The sequence below is a fragment of the Mugil cephalus genome, chromosome 4 (assembly GCF_022458985.1).
Source record: "Mugil cephalus isolate CIBA_MC_2020 chromosome 4, CIBA_Mcephalus_1.1, whole genome shotgun sequence".
NCBI lineage: Eukaryota > Metazoa > Chordata > Actinopteri > Mugiliformes > Mugilidae > Mugil > Mugil cephalus.
In genome coordinates, this window is record NC_061773.1 from 8,542,066 (window position 1) to 8,562,516 (window position 20,451).

Sequence of the window (20,451 nt, forward strand, 5' to 3'; positions counted from 1 at the left end):
AAAATACATCACACTCACATCTCCAAAGTAAGGTGCCTGGTGGACCACTCCTGTGCCCTCCTCCTCCTTGACGTAGTTATCCAACAACACCTGGAAGGCTCCTTTCTCCTCACACTGAAGTCAAACAGGATGAGGAGAATTAGATCAAGACAGGGCGAGTGGTGAGGGGACAATTTGTGGTCAGACAGGTAATTAAAGGGAGACACAGATTTGTCAATTTGTACACTGGGAAACAGCCATGAACAAAAATACTGTCTACAAACCTTGGTGAAGTATGAGAAAAGAGGCTTGTATTTTTTCCCTTTCAGCGTCTTGCCCGGAAACCTATAACACATTAAAACAAAAAGAAGGACCTTAACATGATGCGACACGGATGTCATTTCCGAGGTACGGAGCCATTTAAATATAGTTGGCATCTAACATGAAGTGTAAAAAAAAAAGTGTTATTCACTGAAAGTGCTGGTATTTAAGTGATGATGCACATACAATATTTAAAATTAAGTTAGACATCTTTACTTATAAAGATGATAAATGTAATTATTAATAATGTTTAGAAAATAAGAGACTTCTATTTTTTATCAAACCAGGCAGTTTGGTGTGACTGTTGTTGTAAAGCAGGAACTGTACTGACCCACAAGAGCCACAATGCAAAGCTTATCAACTGATCCACATTCAAACTGTCACATATGGTCTAAAACTTCTGGTGCTCACCACTTGGGGTGGATCAGGCAATTTCAGGGTTTGACCCCCTGGGAGGAGGCCTCAGAAAAGACCTAGAATTCACTGGAGGGATAACATATCTGGATCGGCCAAGGAACACCATGAGATTTCTCATGAGGATGTGCTGTTGCCAGGAAAAGGGACATGTGAATACCGTAGTTGTTGCCTGTTGACACCGTGATGGATGATAACCACTGCTGTTGGCTAGGCTAGTTAGCTGGTGTTTTACTTCCGTGGCTAGGCTAATTAGCTGGTGTCTGTTAGTGTTTTATTTCTGATCCTAGCAGAAGGGAGAGGTGTTGGTTGAAGCGTAGTTGCATGTCCCATCACCTCTCAGCACCTGCTGCTGTGGACTTGGCTAGGTAGCATTTTATTTCTGATCTTGGCAGAAGGGTGAAGTGTTGGTTGAAGTGTAGTCATATGTTTTCAGTTGGACTAGGTTTCTAAATGAGTCTTGCCTCAGATCATGGCACAAGGGAACATAAAATCTCCCCCTGTGTATTAATGAAAAGGGACATCTGAATACCATAGTTAGCCTGTTGCCACCATGATGGATGATAACTAATCTTACAGAAATAGATTGTGTTGTCGTTGTGGCTCTTCCAATTCAGAATCCAAACCCTCACTCTTATGATCCATGTAACCACAAACCTGACAGAACAGCTTCAATCCCCCCAGGAAAACAGAAAGTCTGTGATTCCTCTTTAAACACTCCCAACGTAAAATACTTTTACTCGGTAAGGACAAAAACTGCTTCGGCATCTTCTGAAATCTCTATTTAAGGGTTATGTTTGCGTTGGCAGCGGACTCAGTCGTGATACACCGTTTTTGTAATCAGCATTCAAATAAAGACATCTGTGCATGCGTGCTTTGTCCTTTTGGGAGAAGAGGAGGCTCCTATCCAGGGTTCAACATGGCTACTTTATTGCCAGTTTCATCCAATATATGGTTTAACGTGGGATAAATCATGCCTATAAAATGTGCTCCGTCAGGTTTCAGTACACTCTGTATATTCCATTATTCACTCAGGTGCTTTCTTCATCTCGCTTTCTCTGCCGTTTACTTTACTGCACTCTCCCTGTGCTCCAGAATCATCTATCTGTGCTGGGAAATTGGGAATTTCATTAACTTTTACAAAGCATAAAACAACACTCAACACGTTCTGCTGTCAGCAACTTTATCTTTACCTCCATTAACTCTAGAAGACAAGCACAACTCAGGAGAAAACGTTTTGCAGTAAATGCAAAATACAAGTTTGGCATCTACTAAAAGACAGCACGTCTAGTAGTGATACCAAGAACCACAAACTGCTAATATTACAGTGCAGTTCATGCATGATACAGTGCAGTTAATACATGTTTAGATATAATTTTGACATACACTGATTGAGCATAACATTACGACCATCTTCCTAATATTGTGTACGCCTCCCTTGTGCCTCATCTGAGAATAGACATGGTCCTTCTGAGGGTGTCCTGTGATGTCTGGTAACAGGATGTTGTTAGTGGGGGCCTTTGGGTCCTATGGGTCGAGGGGAGGGATACTTGATCAGTTTGGGATCTAGTGAATTTGGAGGCCAAGTCAACACCTTGTGCTGTTCTTGATGCTATTTTGAGTTGTTTCTAAACCATTTTTGTGTGTTTGCGTGTCAGGCTGCATCCTGCTGGGGATGGCTGCTGCCATCAATGAGTGTCATTGCTATGGGGTGGGGGTGTCTGGTCTGGTCTAGGTGGGTGATATACGTAACATTCACATGAATGCCAGGTCCAAAGTTTCCCAGCAGAACACTGAACTGTCGCAAGATGGTCAGTGGTTTTTACTTCTACTGTCAGTGGTCATAATGATGTGCCTGATTGGTGTATATATCTGTAGTTATACGACCACACAGGTTTAAAACATTGACCCTTATCTTTGATTCAATGTTATTTATGTGCTAATTGGAGAAAGATGCAGGAACTATAACTATGTCTGGGCACAGACTTCTACTTTAAGGGCTCTAAAGTGATTGACTCTTAAACTTAATGAACAAACGCAGGATGTGATCATCATTATTCAATCATTATTTCTTCATCAATTAAGCGAGCAATAAGACTGCAGTTCGTTTCAAGCAAAAATATCAAAACCTGGCTCGGCAAAATTAAATGGACCAAACTGTACTTAAAAACCTCATCACTTACACATTTACTTAATTTGAGGCATAAATATCAATGCCAATAGAAAATCATTGAACACTTAAGCAACACAAAAATACTACAACAAGAGTGGGTTGTATTAACTTCATTACCACATTAGTTCAACAGAAAGATGACATGAGACAAGGAGCATAGTATAAGGAAGACTATGCTTTTGCTACTGTGGCCCTGATCAGTTTGCCGCCTTAAAACTTTTGTATTTTGTTCTTCAGTGTTTAACTCAGTTTGAGAGATTTTCTTTTTTTATGGTGTATTTAACTTGTTACTCTTGATGTCTGTGGGATTTAGATTTTTTTAAGCAACTCTGATCGTAGTGCACTTTGGTCAACTAATAATATCTTTAAATGTGTCTCCATGTTATCATCTATCATCACCATGAGAGAATCAGCTAAAAAATCCTGATAAAAATAAACTAAAGTCCAAAGTTGGTAAATGTTTAGTTATGTGATAGTAGTATGTTGGAAAACTGGTTTCAGTGAAATCATTATCCTAGCAGCAACAAGGGCTTGATTTAGGCTGAAGAAATATCTTCATTTAAAGTATTAGTCATTTGTCCTTTTTATATTTTCTAAGGCAGCTCTTAGGGTCTTTTGTACTCACCTGTCCAGGACAGTGTACTCGCTCTCTGACTTAAACAGGGCCCCCAGCCTGGACTCCATCATGATGTAGGTCTTGTTTGTGGAGTTCTCTGGGACAGGAACAGAAAGAAACAGACAGTATTTGTCATTTACTGGTCTTCACATTTTCCTGCCAGTCCTGTGCACCGAATAAATGTGTTCCACAGCAGCATCTTGTGCTGCTGTTAAATCACTGTAATTGAGAACCAAGCTCATTTCAGGCCACGAAACAGCAAGAACGACAAAGTGCATCAACCAGTCGATTAATTAGTTACGCAATCGACTGAAAATGAATCTGCGACTACTTTGATGAACGAATAACTGACTGATGTGATAGTTGAGTAAACATCTTTAGCTTTGGATCACTGGCTAGAAACAAACAAGACATTTGAAGATATGACTGGTGGCACTTCACAGACCAAACAACTTACTGATAAACAAATGAAAAGTAGACAGGCCTACTCATCTGCAACATCCATAGTCTATTGCAGTGTGTCCATGTAAATATGAAAGTACGGCCCGAGTTATGTGCCCTTGCAGACCCACACGTGAGCAGCTGAAGACACCACGGACGAGTAGTTGCTCTTATCGCACTGCTTCCTAGTCTGCATGAAGGACACATACGCTGTTGGTGCCCTTGTAGCGCACAATAAAAAAAGGAAGACCACACAGACCCATGAAATTTAGGTCATTCTGACCCTTGCGTACTTGTATTTTACATCATCCTCACATGATGTGGAATAGCTGGTTGTTTCCCCTCAGACTTAAATCTCACAGTGCATGTAATTAAGTGGGAATGATAATGCTGATTGATATTATGTGATTTCCTTGTCATTTTTCAGAGTCCGTCTTCCTAGTAGCCACTACACAAGGATTTATGTTTATTGACCTGAATTTCACATATGATAAATGGAAACTCATCAACCAGGGTTCATATCCACATCACACCTTACAGCCATTTAACCTGAAAGTCAAGTCGTCACGATGAGGGGGAAGGTGAAGACCATCGTAACAAACTCAGCGTTTGCCACGTTCTGTTGGATAAATCCTTGACATTTTAGGAAACCTGAACCTTCTTGGAAAAATGACCAAAGCGAGGTCTGAGGAAAATTACAAAGAGGAGGAGACATTCATAACCGCAGGGACAACAGTTGTGAGGCAGGCGAAAACCAAATGGCCCGAGACGGTGAGGTGCAAAAACAGAGAGAGAAGGGGGCAGCATCAATAAAAGATGTTTCTTCCCCTCAGTGGTGTGACAAATGACTGCACGGCTCAGACCTGCCGCTGCTGACAGCCCTCAACTCAAACGGTGACAAAGGCAGCGAGGGAAGGAGACAGACATAAATAGGGACAGAAACAAGAACAGCGAAGGACAAAAACAGGTGGATGTGAAGGCAAAGACACTGATAAGGAAATGAGGAGAAAAGCTGGGATGAAGACAGAGGGAGAAGAGATAAAAAGAGAGACTGAGCTGATACACACACAGACACACACACACAAAAAAAGAACATTCATTGGTATTCCAAGGCGGTCTCCCATGCAGCACAGCACAAGGCAGCAGCGCAGTTAAATGACTGACTGTGGTTCAACAGCGCCTCCTGCAGGATCAGCTGGACTATGTCAAGCTAACAGAAATCTAGGTCACAATTTAAGAAACAAAAAAAACAGTTTCTCTCACAAGGAGCCATATACATATATTAACATATCAACAAGGCCGATGCTTTTTTATTTAAGTGACCTGGTTTAAGGTTTGTGCACATTTCCAGGTTTAAGTCACACAGCGATGCACTGTACCGTCATGAACACACACACACACAGACTACAGCAGGCGCAGACATTTTGACATGTCACAGAAGGAAGGTGAAAATGGCTCAATAAATGTTGGCTGATTTACTTTTAGCTTCTTCTGATTATGATACAAGCGCCCGTGCTTTTCCTGTACGAGTGTCTGCCGCTCCCTCCTGTGAACTAAATATGTTATTGATAAATTTGTATCTAGGAAGCAAAGACTGGACACTAGACTCTTGATCTGAAAAGTCAAAAAATAAAAAGGTCTTGCAGAAAACCAACACAGGCTTCTTTCTGTAACCATTAATTACCCAGATATTAAGTGATTAAGTTTTAGCTGAAAAACACACTTAGCTGCCAATCTACTAATATTTGTCTTGTCATAATTTTTAACATCCCAAGGTGACATCTTCAGACGTCTCTGCCCACAGTCTAAATCTCAAAAATAGGATAATAAAGGGGAAAGAAAAGCAGTTAAAGTTGAGACATGACACATTGATAAGACCAAACGTGTCAAAAATGACAAAATCATAGTTGTATATATATTTCTGTAAAGTAGTCTCTTTATCCAACCGATCACTGAAGCTCTAACAACAATACAATAGATTATTGGGATAACTGCAGTATAAAGTATTAAGTCTTCCAAAATTCCAAGTTGAACACCTCTTTAAAATGGTTTCAGAATATAAATTCATATCTTTCCTACTTGTGTGTCATGATGACACACAAGTGTTTTTTACCCCAGTCACTGGGGCAATCAGCAATTTTTAGAGATTATCATTTAACTACTTTGAAAGAGTGGAGCTAGATTGTGAGGTATGTGAGGTAGTTTAAATACAGAAATGTATGATTGATCTTTTTGTTTAACAGATGCAATGGTTGAATTCATTGAAAACGATCAACCACACCTAAAATCAAATGTGATGCTTTAAATCAGATACTTGTACAGAGTCAGTCCATGTTTCATTAACAAGGCAGCTGCTGAGCTGATGAATGGCAGCCACACAGCTGTTAGTGATGGCAGTGGTTACTGAAACATTAACGCACCAGTCTAAGAAATCTGGCCAAAGGGAAGATGGACTTGCAAGAATGTTTTAATAGACTGTTGTGTGAGTTATAGTTATTTGTTCCAAATAAACACTCAGTATATACATGAAGTGCTGTAGTCTTGAAACACACAAACATCATAAGAAAGGCAACTGTTTTAAGATTTTTAAAGTTTTAGGAAACATAATATCTCACTTTCTGACTTTGCTTTGAAACATTTTTTGATTTAAGTCCAACTTGAACCTGCAAGGGAGGCAGGGGGCTCATTATTGAGCTGTTAAGAAGTTAGCACTTAAACAAACTTGATAATGCAACCTGAATATACAATCTCCAAGAAGAGTTGACAATCACAAACACTTCACGTGGGCGAGTCTAAATTCACTTAAGACAATGTTTCTAATAAGCCTACGTCGACATCAGTCTTAGCATTTAGTTACTGCTCGTGTCTGTCTGGTTTGGAGTTGGTCATGTGTCAGCATTTAACAACGACTGTTTCCACAAAACTACCAGCACTGGTGATTCACATAATCCACAAGACAGAGGGTCTGTTTTACTTAATGACTTGAAGGAAGTTAAAACAACAACAGGAAACTCTCCAAAATCCTGACAAGACGCTGTTTGCTGCAGTGAAAGAAAAAATAATCTAGTAGTAGGTAACTATCAAAATATAAAATATTAATATGAGGTGTGAATAGTGGGTACTGAGCATGCAGTTGATTCCAGGGTTCAAGTTGTGATCTGATCTTAGACTTAGATCAGGGCAGAGATAAATAAATAACTTAGTGTCCTTTGGGTGAGTGAGATACTTCACTGCTCTTTGTTACACATTTTCAATCACATCACCTTGTACACACAACAAACGGTGCTCTGCATGGCTCTAATTTAAGGGAAGATAGCTATCCACTGTTTGTACAATATTACATTCCCCCATACGTATTTACTCATATAGAGAGTGCAGAACTGAGATCCAGTCACAAGTGGTGAGTCTAAACGCATTTTAATGCTTGGTGTGAATACTCGAACGGCCCATTTGTAATATCATAACAATTAATACCAAGTGTGAACTTGTCCTACTTGTCCTCTGCTTGTATCGACATTAATCAATGCCACAGAGAATTCAAGTCAACGGTTGTTTACATGAACTCATCCCTGATTTTGAGGACCTTGCTGTGAGCTTTGTTTCTCACCTTTGATCTTGACATATAACAACTCCGGGTTGAGACAGAGGGCCAGGTTGCTCGGCAGAGTCCATGGCGTGGTCGTCCAGGCAATCAGAGCAATATCCTCGTTCTCAACCAACGGGAAGCTGACGAACACAGAGGGATCCTGGACATCCTGGAGAAAAAGCATTAAAAACACAGTCTGAGTCAATCTTGTCTTAACAGAAAGACAATCAGCACATCTTAATTTGGAATTAAATTAAAAAAATCATGACCACAGCAGTGTTGTATCACACCAGCTTAAGTGCAAGGCGGGGGAGGGGGGGGGTTGTGATTTATGCCAACCTTGTAGTTCTGGTGGGACTCGAAGTTGGAGAGGGGGGTGTTGCAGGCAGTGGAGAAAGGCATGACTTTGAAACCTCGGTACACCAGACCCTTGTCAAACAGTTCTTTGAACACCCACCTGACAGAATGAAAACAAGCTCTTTAAAATGAAGGTGAGACTTACAGCACAAAAACAAGAAACACAAGGTTCTCATTGCTGATTCTACTGTATTAAATGTGGTTTATATATCTATATATGTCTACATATACATATATGCAACTGTCTTGAATAAACATTGCTGCACTCTGACAACATGCATTCTAGATTTGTACCAACAGAAGTATTAACTAGCCTAACCCTGCATGGCTGCTGTGAAAATGTGAAAGCAGCCATTCGCCCAGACAAAAGAAACACATGACTTCTATCAGGTTATACTATAGTCTACACTCAGTTTGGCTTCTGATTTCCTGACATCCATACCAGACAGTCTCCATGAACCACGGGTAAAGGGTCTTGTAGTCGTTCTTGAAGTCAATCCACCTGCCCATTCTCCTCACCGAATTCTAGGTACAACACAGAACAATCAAAACTACGTAATAATAACAAGACAAATGTCTGCAGTTCATTGGGAACTATTGTTTACTACTATTTTTATGGTGTTGCCATGTCGCCATGTTTGAGTTCACGCTTACCTCCCATTCAGTGGAGTATCTCATGACAATATTTCGGCACGCCTTGTTGTACTCAGCAATGCCCATCTTGGCCACATCATCAGGTCCTTTGATATCCAACGTTTTATCAATCTCGTACTCCTACAACAGCACACAGGACAGAGTTTAAAGCTCTGAACAGAACTTGCAGTAACATCTCACCTTAACAATGTTCACGGAAAAGGAAGTTGAGATGAATCCTTACCACGGGCAGGCCATGACAGTCCCAGCCGAAGCGCCGGTCCACATGGAAGCCACTCTGGTGGGCAAAGCGGGTAACGATGTCCTTGATGGTGCCAGCCAGGATGTGACCATAGTGAGGTAGACCTGTGGCAAAGGGAGGGCCATCGTAGAAGGTGTACCTGGTTGATTGAACGCAAAAGTAAATCTTACAAGCCAAGTTCTGATTGACAGGAGACAAGATAACTGTCATGCCTTAACTCCAACAAAGTGTGCAACCCATGATTAAAAGTAACGGGGGTGTCAATCAGAAAGCAATCAGTCAATCAGAAAGAAAGCGTTACTGTTGTCCACATCTGAACCACGTCTGAATGTGGACAAGCAAAAACAATGATGAAGGCAGCGGCTTTATACCAAAAATAGTCTTAAGGGACCAATTTATGGGAATTGATCTGCAAAAACTGAATATAGTATTCATAATTAGGTCTTCATAGGTGTATAATCACATCATTATATGCATTTGATTCAGTCCGATGTATGGGTCTGGCCTTTGGCAAATGGGTCCCTCCGTACGCTCGATTCAGCTCAAGGTTTCCTCCCGTTAACCTCCTGAGACCTGAACTTTTGTTTGGTATGCGTTTTTAAATTTCTCCATTTCTCTTTATCTGGGATTAGCAGGACTTAAGAACTACAAAAACTAAGCATCGTCTTTGAACAGGAAAAAATATGTCCTCATGTGTGGACAGGGAGATCATTTCATTCAATATTATAATAAAGTTAGCAATGTGTAACAAAATAAGTTTATTTTCATGTCTGAACATGACTGTGCAAAAGCAGAATTGCAAATAATGAAGTCCCAATGTCCTCAATTGAGTACTTGCTAAGCAGTGAAGTTATAGTTTAATGGCATTGATATAATTTGCCTGTAATTTTAAACTAGAAAAGTTAATGAGCATAAACAAATAAGTTTGATGAGGTTTTGCACCTTGTCCAATTAGCACAGAAACAAAAACATCTTCATGAGGAGAGGGTCCTCGTCCACAAAGCCAAGCGTACTTGATACGCCAGGATGGACAAAACTAAAACTGGCTGTTTATTAGACATTTTGTGTTTTTATGCTGAAGTGTTAACCTCCACTGGTTCTCATATACACTCTACAGTCGTAGACGTACAGTTGTAATCTGCTAATTCATCACAAAACTAGCCACTGAAGTCCTAAACACTGGATCTTTAAATGTTGAAGGTCTGTTTGTGACCAAAGTTGCTCTTCACTACTGCCATTTTGCATTTTATTATTAGCAACAAAATGTCACCAAGCTACATCTGTTGTCGAGGCCTCATCAACCGGCGCAGTCTTCATGGCCTGGAGTGCTGAATATCTGTATGTCAGACCTGCGGAGCTCCATAAACTACATCTGTTGTCGTGGTCTCATCAACCTGCCCCAGTCTTCATGGCCTCCTGCAGTTGTCCACTCCGACCAGGATGAACAATTCTCCAACCTGCCCACGATTCCTCTTACACTCTCAAACTGTCACATAAGATCATCAGCTATATCTTATATTATTCCGATTCTATGTGTTTCCTTCAGCTCCATATATGCATCTATGACAGAAGTTTGTTTATCTCCTGCTCTTCCTTTCTCTCTCTCTTCTGTTTCTACCTACAATATTGTTATTGACGCTATAAAACTGAATTTAATTGAACCATGACATTTGATTGTTTTGGGGGGCTAAAAGGGGTGAAATCCAAATCTTCTAAAAGGGTTCATTTATTTATGTCTCTAGTTTTAACCTAGACAAAATTACAAGCAGAAGTTTTAGATTTATATTGAGTTTTTCTGTTTCAGTTATTCACAGACTGGTTGTATATTTATCACATTTTAATCTCAGTTCACTATTAACTTTCCATGTTAGTGCAGAAATGAACACCAGTGAACACCAAGCAGCTCATACTGTGTCTCAAACACTAAACACACGAGAGAAATAAGATTTTTAGTGAGAAACCTTTCGCCTTTACAAGTGTCAGCACTTAAGAATGACTGTTTCCACATAACTACCAGACATGGTAATTTACGTAATCCACTAGACAGAGCGGTCTATCAGTGGCATCTGTTTTACTAAATGACTTGAAGGAAGTTAAAACAACAACAGGAAACTCTTCAAAATCCTGACAAGAAAAAGACGCTGTTCGCTGCAGTGAAAGAGAAATTAAAAGGGGTGAAAAAATCAAAATCTTTTAAAAAGGTTAATTTATTTGTGTCTCTACTTTTAACCTAGACAACAGCATTGTTTAGCATTGTACTAATGTTATGCCAGTTCCCACTGACATAACATTAGTACATCAGTACAACAGCAGAGAGAAACTGGCTGATCAGGAAATGAAAGTATTTTACTTGGACATCAACAGCATGAACGCCTTTATTTATAAAACGACACTCCTCCATGCCTAGCGTTAAAATACGAACGCATGTTTCTGTTGGAAACTATTTGTAAAAAATATACATAATATTTTCGGAATTATATAACACTTAACATATATGAAAAGCACACAACGCATTTTAGTGTGATTAAGTGTTTAAGTGTGAAAATGAATTAATTGTGTAAATGTGGAAGAAATTAATATTTAAAATGTTTCTGTGTTTTCTCCTCACAGATAGCTGCAGTTTAGCGTCATATTACGCTACAGCACATGGGGATATGTTTTATTTAGTAAGTTAAGGAGTACACGTCGATGTATTTACCTCGGCCTGTTCTTGGACTGTTTCAGGCATTCCTGGAAGCAGTCCTTTTCTTGCCAGAACTGCAGGATCTTCTCCTCTTCCAAGGGAAAGTTGATGGACTCAGGGACCGGCTCTACCATTGCGTCTGTCTCAATACAGAAAGCAAAAGTGTGCATGAACAGACTTTTGCAGTGGGAAGGTGTGTCATCAAGAGCAGGTTTTTTTTTTATTTTCCATCTAAACGCTCACATTACCAACAATAAACATGCACAGTGTTTCTGTGAATAACAACTGACTAAAATCTGACATTCAGCAGACATTCGTTGAACAATAATATCAAATCTAACTTTATTTATAGAGCATCCTTCATGTGTATGCACCACAAAGTGCTTCACAAGTAAAATAAGGACCCCCATCAACCTCCATATAAATACACATATGAGCTCGCTCACACAGACACTTCACAGAACCCCACGCACAGACTCACACCCAAATACACACTAAAAGTTGTCGACGAGATAACAATGCATAAGGTTGAGTATCCAGTTAACTGAAGAGGAAGTCTTCCTCTGTTAACTGAGTTTATTAATAGCTGACCTGTCAAAACCTGGTGGAGTTTATCAACTAACACGTCGTCCCTTTTAACATTTTACGCTGTGAAGTCGAGTCCAGCTTATGTTATATCCGCCCCCGACACGTAGCCACAGAAACTTTGTGAAAACTAATGACTTAAACCCGATCAATCACTTTTCCACAGCACACGTCTGCTTGTTGTTAGCTAGCAGGCTAAGCTAGCCGGTCAATGCTCCACATAGTTAGCTTGAATCTTAACGGAGGCCGAGCCGGGACACTCAAACCTACTGACAGAGCCACAGATCTACAGCGAGGCCCGGCAATCAGCGGCGCATCTTTATGCTGGGTTTATTACTAAGTTTGAATGGAGGTACTCACATGTCTGCAGCCCGGTGTGGAGAGACGAGAAATGATGCAAGCTGGAGTCAGAGCATGGGCGGAAGTGGCGACATGACGCGGCTGCTACCTCACAATGAAACGACTGAATTATAAAGTCTCCACTTTTTCTTCCTCTTTTTTGTTTTCTTCGTGGTTTATCTTGAGAATTATATACAGTGTTAGACCTCGCACATGATTACTATTGAAGGAAAAATAATTACATAACTTGTATGTAAAATATGTACTATTATTATATTTTATTAGGAAAATAAGTAATTACGGTATGCATAAACTACACAGTCGGACTAAAAATTACCTAAATGACCTAAATAAACTAAAAAGTTGCCACCTGGATTTTACTAAGCAGGTAGCAAGGTACGAGCCACATGGGTGAGTATGGAGGAGATTGAAGTTAAAACTACTAACATTGGATTAAGAACTGTTAAAAACTGGAGGATAGTGGGGGGAGGCATGGTCTAATGAGTCCAGATTTACTCGGTCCCAGAGTGATGGGGCATCAGGGTGAGAAGAAATGCAGAAGAAGTGATGCCCCCATCATTCCTAGTGACTACTGTACCAGCCTGTGGGGCCAGTGCTATGATCTGGGTCTGCTGCAGAATCTCAGGTCTTGGTTCAGCAACATAATGCCCAAAGAATACCTGAATATACTGACTGACCAGGTTATTCTGACAGTGGATTTTTTCTTCCCTGATGTCACGGGAATATTCCAAGATGACAATATCAGGATTCATGGGGCTCAAATTGTGAAAGAGTGGTTCAGGGAGCATGAGACATCATTTTCACACATGGATTGGCCACCACAGAGTCCAGACCCGAACCCCATTGAGAAACTTTGGGGTGTATTTGAGAAGGCTTTGCTCAATGGTCAGACTCTCCCATCATCAATACAAGATCTTGGTGAAAAATGAATGGAAAAGAAAATGCTGTGACAGGCAATGTAACATCTTATAAATATAATATATATATATATATACATATGAAATTAAATAAATAACACAATAAGAAATGTACACTCCTGATCAAAGTCTGGAGACCAGTTACAAAATTGGGTTAGGGGGATAGGGTTAGGGTTAGGAAAAGTGGACGTCAGTTCCAAACAGTGGATGCCCTTTTTGAAGCCATCTTCACCACTTGGAGCAACGTTCCCACTAGCCTCCTGAAAACACTTACATCAAGCATGCCTAAACTAATTTTTTAAATGGGTTCAACCAGAGTGATGAAGCTACTCATTACTTGGTCCTTTTTTGAGACTCATTTCTGTTTTGAGGGGAGATTTTGTTTTTTGTTTGTCTGTGCTATGGTCTTAAACCTTTGATCAGCTGATGAACAGCCTAGTACAGTTAAATAGTTGTTTTTAATAAATTGCCTGCTCAGAATTTTGGGTCTCTTGCTCACATTTCTTCTTTGAAGTTCGACTTAGAACCTACTTAAGGTCCAACAATGAGAACAGCAAATTCTTGCAATTTTGTACCTGGTCTTAAGATTTTGATCAGGAGTGCATGTCACTAGTTATGTTCTTTTATTTATTTTTTATTTGCTTTTATTTTTGTAATGTTTGAACGCATGTGTCTTATTTGCTTGTAATACATGTTATAAATGAAGTTGAAATTAATTTTAAAAGGCAAGTTAAATCTTACACAACAAAAGTTTAGTTCTTATATAAAATTTGAGTTTCTTAGCAGGTAGGTATTTATCTATTGTTTCACATTTTGTATCAAATCAACAGTTTGACATTCAACTTAACAAGTATTTTTGTTAGGCTGAATCGTTTTTATGTTCTGTGCCATGTCGTGCATGTCATTACTTAGAACCTGACAACAGGTTAGTCAGGTAAAATAGGTAAATGTTTTGCCAAGTGCTTCATCAGCATCAGCATCATCAGTGCACCATGACCAGACCTGTCCTTTCGTTTTCCACTTGAACTTGTTCACTTACATTGGTTTGTTTCATGCTTAATGTTTTAACAGAAAGAAAAAAACTTTACTATATATGACGCTCACAGGATTATCTAGTCTTTCTTCATTTTAGGCAGTTTACATTTTTGTAGAATTGAAAAGACACTTCAGAATCAATAACCTAAAACACGCTGTAACTGAAAACTAAGCATGCGTGGTTGGATTTCACCTGTAGATCAGTAGGGTGTGTCAACCAACTGTATAACGGCAAACTGATCTTATACACAATGTGTTATTTGTTTTCATTGTCTTGGCCTGTTTTGACATCATAAGATGTAGAAGCTGCATTTATCTCATTTGTTCAGTAGCTTTGTGAATCAGTTAAATATTGAATACAGTCCGCTGTAAGATTCCTTCTAGGGGACGGACCACCTTCCTTAATTTAAGAATCCTTTTCCCAAAAGATGAGTGCAAACCTTGCCGAGTGGACTTTTCAAGACCACAAAGTTAAATGACTTTAACTGAAAGTAACCAGGTGGAAATCTTGAGTCAGGGATCACTTCTCTAGATCGTACAGCACAAAGTCAATAAACTTTACTTGCATTTCAATCGGTTTCAACTCACCAGCCACTTATTTAAGTTTGACACGTTAGTAAGGGACAGAAATGCTGGCTTGGAAAAAATTCTTGACTGAAAGTAATCATTTGATTTTATCATATAGTGGCAGTCATAAAAAATTAAAATCTGCTGTTGATTTGTTAACAAAGCATAGCTTTATTGTGATGGTGGTAACACAATATGACGTACAACAGTGATCAGACTACAGTCTATTTCGACTGGACTGCCTTCTGTGCCGCCTTCATGCCCTTCTTGTTGTGCTTCTTGGCAAAGCGCATATTCCTCATGAACTTGGGGTCAACCTGCAACAAAGAAAAAACAAATGAGTGAGTTTGAGGGTCACTTGTGACAGCTTTGTATAATTTTCTTTAAACGAAGCAGTCAAACAACTTTAAACACAAAAAGCAACACACGGGCACAAGATGTGACAAAATAACTAAATACGTGTTAGCTCACATTAAAAGTGGGTACATTACAAACACGTATTCATTCATTTCTTCTATTTGCCTACTTGAAATAGACCATCACACATATAGTCTTTAGTGGATAGCAACACTTTGAAAAGGAAAGTCACTACAGAGAAACACAAGGTACATTAATAAAAAAAAAGAAAGGTCAGTTTCAAAGTGAATGTAGGGTTGACTAAAAGCAGATCACCTTTGTAATATGACCATGAGACATGTCTAGACAACCTGTAGAGGATGCACCTCTACATTGCTTTTTAAAGCCGTGGAAAAAATGCTGTTGTATTGTCGTTCCAGACAGGCAACATATCACAGTTTTGGTAAACCAGAGCAGTCACACCAGTTTCACTTTCAGCTGAACAGAATACATCAGCAAATAAAAAAGGAGCACCAACTCCAATAAAGCATTCAGTGTCCAAGCACAGAAATGTGTGAACATTCAGAAAGTTGCGATTTAAATCCATTTCCCATTACTTTCAGACGACAACACCAGGAAAGGATAGTTAATATATCAGCAGATCCTTTATCTGAGGAACATTTAAGCATTACCTAAAGGTTACACTGTTGCAGATTAGCAATGGGCTCTCCATCACAGTGCAACATTTCAGTAAACCACTCCACTACATTTTTATTTAAAAAGAAAAAACAAACTTCATTGATGTTGGCAGAGAAGTCACTAACATCCTAGTACAGGATTTAAATCAGTTACTCCCTTTCCTGTTGAATGGATCAGCAACATCTCAACTTTGCATGTCAACAGCTATCCAAAATTGACATTACAAATTCTTATCTGGTTTAAATATCAGACCGACCTCAGACTTGTTGATGTGCATACAAAACACATCCCTCCTGCATGAATCTCCACAGACAAAAAAAAAAGAAAAAAAAGGAGAGCTCTGATGTTCTGGGTGCACATAACATTGTTATACGTTGCAGAAGCCCCGTGTTCCTGCTTTCATCAAACACTGGACCCTTAAAGGGATGCAAAAAAAAAAAAAAAAAAAGAGAACAACTGAACGTACCCCCTTCAGGGACTCATATCGCTGAGATCTGGGCTTCTTGATGCCATTCCTGTGGGCCTTACGAGCTGTGGAAATAAGAAGAAACACATGATTTGATGCATCTGATGCACTTCCTGCAAGCTATCCCTCTGGAAAGATACACTGGTTTCATCTTAGATTAGCCGCATCCAGAGACGTCTAACATTTACTTACACTGGTTGTGGGTTGTGTGGTTCTTCGACTTGGCCATTTCGACACTGGTTAATCTGAAGAAAAGAAACAAAAATGTTAACATTAAACAAAAAGTTTAGCTGTAGCATCTCTGTTATTTGCATGCACTAGCAGGCTAGCTACAGTTAGCTCTGTCTGGTTGTCTACCCGGGAAGTAGGGATGTAAACAGGCTAGTTAATAAATGACATGTAACAGTTAAATAACTATACAAAAATACAAAATAACACGTATGGTGAAATAAGTCATTGTGTAGCATGTATTGCGAAGAATTAACTGATGTGAAGCCCCTGCTGTGCTACTCAGTGTTAGCGCTATCTAAGAGGGGTTTCTACTTTTTAATAGGGGCCGATTCTGAACAATATCGCGAGGACTCTGCTATTGATGGACATCTTTATCAATATCAGAGTCTGTTTCTGTGCCAACGTGAGAAATACGAACAGATTGATGAAGATTTTAAGAGGCCAGTGAAGTGGGTAAAATAAGTACCTGCCACACGAACAGACGTCAACCGGAAGAGAAAGAACTCGAGAGCCGGCAGAGGAGATAAAGACTCAGGTCAAGAGAGGAAGTCAGCGGGAAAAGACGCGTTTGTTTCACGACGCTGCCTCCCGTCGGTGGTTTCTGGTATAGCAGGAGTCCACCCTGGGCCACAGGGTGTCACTCTCAGCCCGAAAAGACAAAAGACTTTGTTCTGCTTTCTGTTGCAGAAATGAAAGCGTGACACAGACACGACTCGCTTTAACTGGAAGACGATGATTTCATTTTTGTTCTGCTCCACACGAATCTTTTTGCGTCCTTTTTGCCTTTTTGTCCAATTAAATTAAATGTAAGCTTTGTATGTTTTCTGGTTATTTTTTTAAAAAAATCTCTGTGAATCTACTTCACACCTCTTCTCTGTCACCCTAGAACAAACTCAATTTATTTCAGGGGCCACATACAGACCAATTTGATTTCAAGTGGGCCGAACTAGTGACATAATAGCAAAATACCCTATAAAATATGTCAATGCTAAATGTTACCATTTGTTTTAGTGCAAGGAAGTACAAGTGCGTTATTATTAAAATGTATTTATTTTTTAATAGAAATAAGTGCAATTTTGGCACATTGCTGCCTTCTGCTGTTTACTTCTGGGTCTCAGTGTTGTGTCATGTCCGCATCTTCTACCTCAAACAGCACAACATAGTAGCACAAACATGTCCTAAATTACTAAATTTCTGGCTGAAGTTTGGTGGAGATGATGAGAGAGATTGTGGTGAGATGGCAGACAGCTCGTAAATCAGCCAGTATTATAGACAGATCCACAACAACACCACACTACCCTCCCTCACGTTGTGATCAATGGAAATGGATGCAGAGCCATGTGCATACAGCACACGCATCTACATGCATCTTGAATATACATGACACAGAGGCGACGTGTTTTTTCTCTCCTCTCCTCTCCTCTCCTCTCCTCTCCTCTCCTCTCCTCTCCTCTCCTCTCCTCTCTCAGCTGAGGTTGGGTGAATCCCTGCTCAAGCAGAAGAAATCATGCAGCAGCAGCAGCAGCATCCTATATTTAGACTCTCGTATGATCACGGGAGTCTCTCAGCTCCACTCTGCAGCCCTGCTCAGTCAATTACAGATTCGGATATATTTGTTATTTCACATTTTCTACTTGATGTGCTCTTTCTGATCTTGATCTGATAGCGTACTGGTTTCCATTTCCTCTCACATCTTTCGAACACTGATGCTGATGATCTGGTGCTGTGGTGAGTTTACACTGCGAAGAGGACAGATTTCTCAGAATGTATCTTTGTAACAAATCTCAATCATGAAAGGTGGTTTTAGTGGCTCCGCTAAAATTGTCATAGCTGAATAAAGTGGAAAATTCTTACTGCCACTGTTTTTTTGGGAAGAATGTTTGAAGTGATAAACCTCCTGCAGTCAAAGTCCTTTGTGGCGTTTCAACACATTCAGTCAATTTATTTGCCATTTGACATTTGCCATTTTGTTCACAGTTAAAGCCACCGCTATTTAGAGGCCACAAACTAACCGTTTTTTTTTTTCTTTTTCTCCAGTTTCTGGTATTTAAGACATTTAATGATTTTCCAAAAGTGACCAGTTGCACAAATCTGCTTTGCACACAGACCTAGAAATTCACACATACACGCTTTCAGTTTGCTTACAGGACATGAGGCAGTCTGTCTAACCTGATCTCACACATTAGACTTTCCCTCTGGTGCAGTTTTCCATGTGAGAAAAAGAAATCACGTGCGTGCTTGTTTATGCTGATTTAACGCAGCGCCACAGCGTATTGCCTCCTCGATATTGCTTTGCCACTTTCACGTTGGCGATCAAATCAATTACCTTTGCAGTTCCTGGTCATGATCAACTCGTTGTCTCGGGGTGAAGATTTAAGGGGCTCTAAAATACGATCTAACAAGAGGGCGTCTCGTTTAGCGCGACCTGGCTCCCGAATCTGCAGTTTAATGAGGGCTTCGCGGAAAAGACAGCATCTTCAGAGATGCTGTGCATAAATTCCCATCTATAATTAGCCCTGAGAGGACCACCAGCTCTGCTTTGTTATTTAATGGCTTCCCTGTGTGAGAGAAGTAGAAATCACATGCTGCCGCTGCTGCTGGGATTTTTATTTGTCCCGGTGCCTGCCATCCTTACAGCAGTAGTTGATAATCAAATAATATTCAGAAGTGATTCACCCTGTATGATTCTTCACTCTGCATTTAACCCATCCAACCCAGCCTCAAAGCAGCGGATGATGGGGATCAGTCCTGGGATTTTAAATCAGTGTGCATCCAGTGCCACGTCCCCTTCTTAAACCACTACACCACGACTCTACTGGGATAACATCACATAAATTAGCTATAAGATGGGCGATTACATTAAAACAATTAGTTCACTTCTATCCTAAATACACGTTGATAAGCTACAGTGAGAAATTATATTAGTATGCGCATTTATTAATCGTTTGTTAGACGTGGAGAGAAACAAGAGAGAAGAACTTTTTGAGGCTGTTCATGAAGTGACACATGCCGTTACATCCTTAAGGGCAATGTTGACCTGCTGATGTTAAGCTGTTATAATTTGTGTAGTGTAAATGGGTTTCAGGCTCTTTCTTTTGTAATGAGTCTTGAGACAGTTTGGATTGTTACTGACGCTGTATAAATAAGACTGAACTGAGACTGAATTGGACCATGTCTTCATTCTAACGTTTGCAGCTGATGTCTATGGAAAGGTGTTCACAAATGACCAATAATGATTCATAATAACATTATTAGTTCATCTTATCTTATTCAATATTTAGACAGACTGAAGCTTGGGAAACTTAATTTCATGTCAATCCGTCTTGTAGTCGTTGAGACATTTCACCAAAAAAAAAACACAAATATAAACCTGGAGCGGAGGGCCTGGAAGATCTTAGTAGGATTCACACTCGGGGAAACTTTGCGCAGACATACTCCATAAAACCATTTCATCTCCAGGAGACCTGATACAGGCTGGGGTTTTTCCACATGCAGTAACTTCTTCTTCTCCTTCTTCTGTTTCCCTCCTGCTTTACCCGTATTATCTTCAGATCAAACTCTTTCCCCTTCCCCATTCATGACCTCCCACACTCCTGCTCATTTTATTTGAAACTTCCTTTTTTTCTTCCCATCGCTGTCTCAGTTTTACCCCCGAACACCCTCCCTCATTCTGCCACACTCTCTTTTGCAGTGCTCTCCACCCACTTTCATTTCCTTTTCATCTGTACGAGGAAATCTCTCCTTTGAGCCGAAGTCGATCCTCCAGAGGCTCCTTCACCTCAGCACATGA

At 39.9% G+C, this 20,451-nt stretch overlaps 1 protein-coding gene across 2 annotated transcripts in view; it reads right to left on the bottom strand.

Annotated features, from left to right (window-relative positions):
- The window catches only part of iars1 (isoleucyl-tRNA synthetase 1), a 53,473-nt gene extending 40,987 nt beyond the window's left edge, over positions 1-12,486 (bottom strand). Inside the window, exons 1-10 of one of the 2 annotated variants that reach the window (XM_047582451.1) lie at positions 12,411-12,486; positions 11,481-11,604; positions 8,765-8,921; positions 8,542-8,661; positions 8,330-8,412; positions 7,870-7,987; positions 7,552-7,699; positions 3,513-3,600; positions 264-324; positions 19-114 (exon numbers count right to left, since the gene is read on the bottom strand). In XM_047582451.1, coding sequence (XP_047438407.1) covers positions 19-114; positions 264-324; positions 3,513-3,600; positions 7,552-7,699; positions 7,870-7,987; positions 8,330-8,412; positions 8,542-8,661; positions 8,765-8,921; positions 11,481-11,599 — 990 coding nt within the window. In that variant the 5' untranslated portion in view covers positions 11,600-11,604; positions 12,411-12,486. Of the gene's footprint in view, positions 1-18; positions 115-263; positions 325-3,512; positions 3,601-7,551; positions 7,700-7,869; positions 7,988-8,329; positions 8,413-8,541; positions 8,662-8,764; positions 8,922-11,480; positions 11,605-12,056; positions 12,082-12,410 lie in introns of those variants that run through there. The other variant, XM_047582452.1, reaches the window with a different exon arrangement.
- Positions 12,487-20,451: the final 7,965 nt, after the last annotated feature.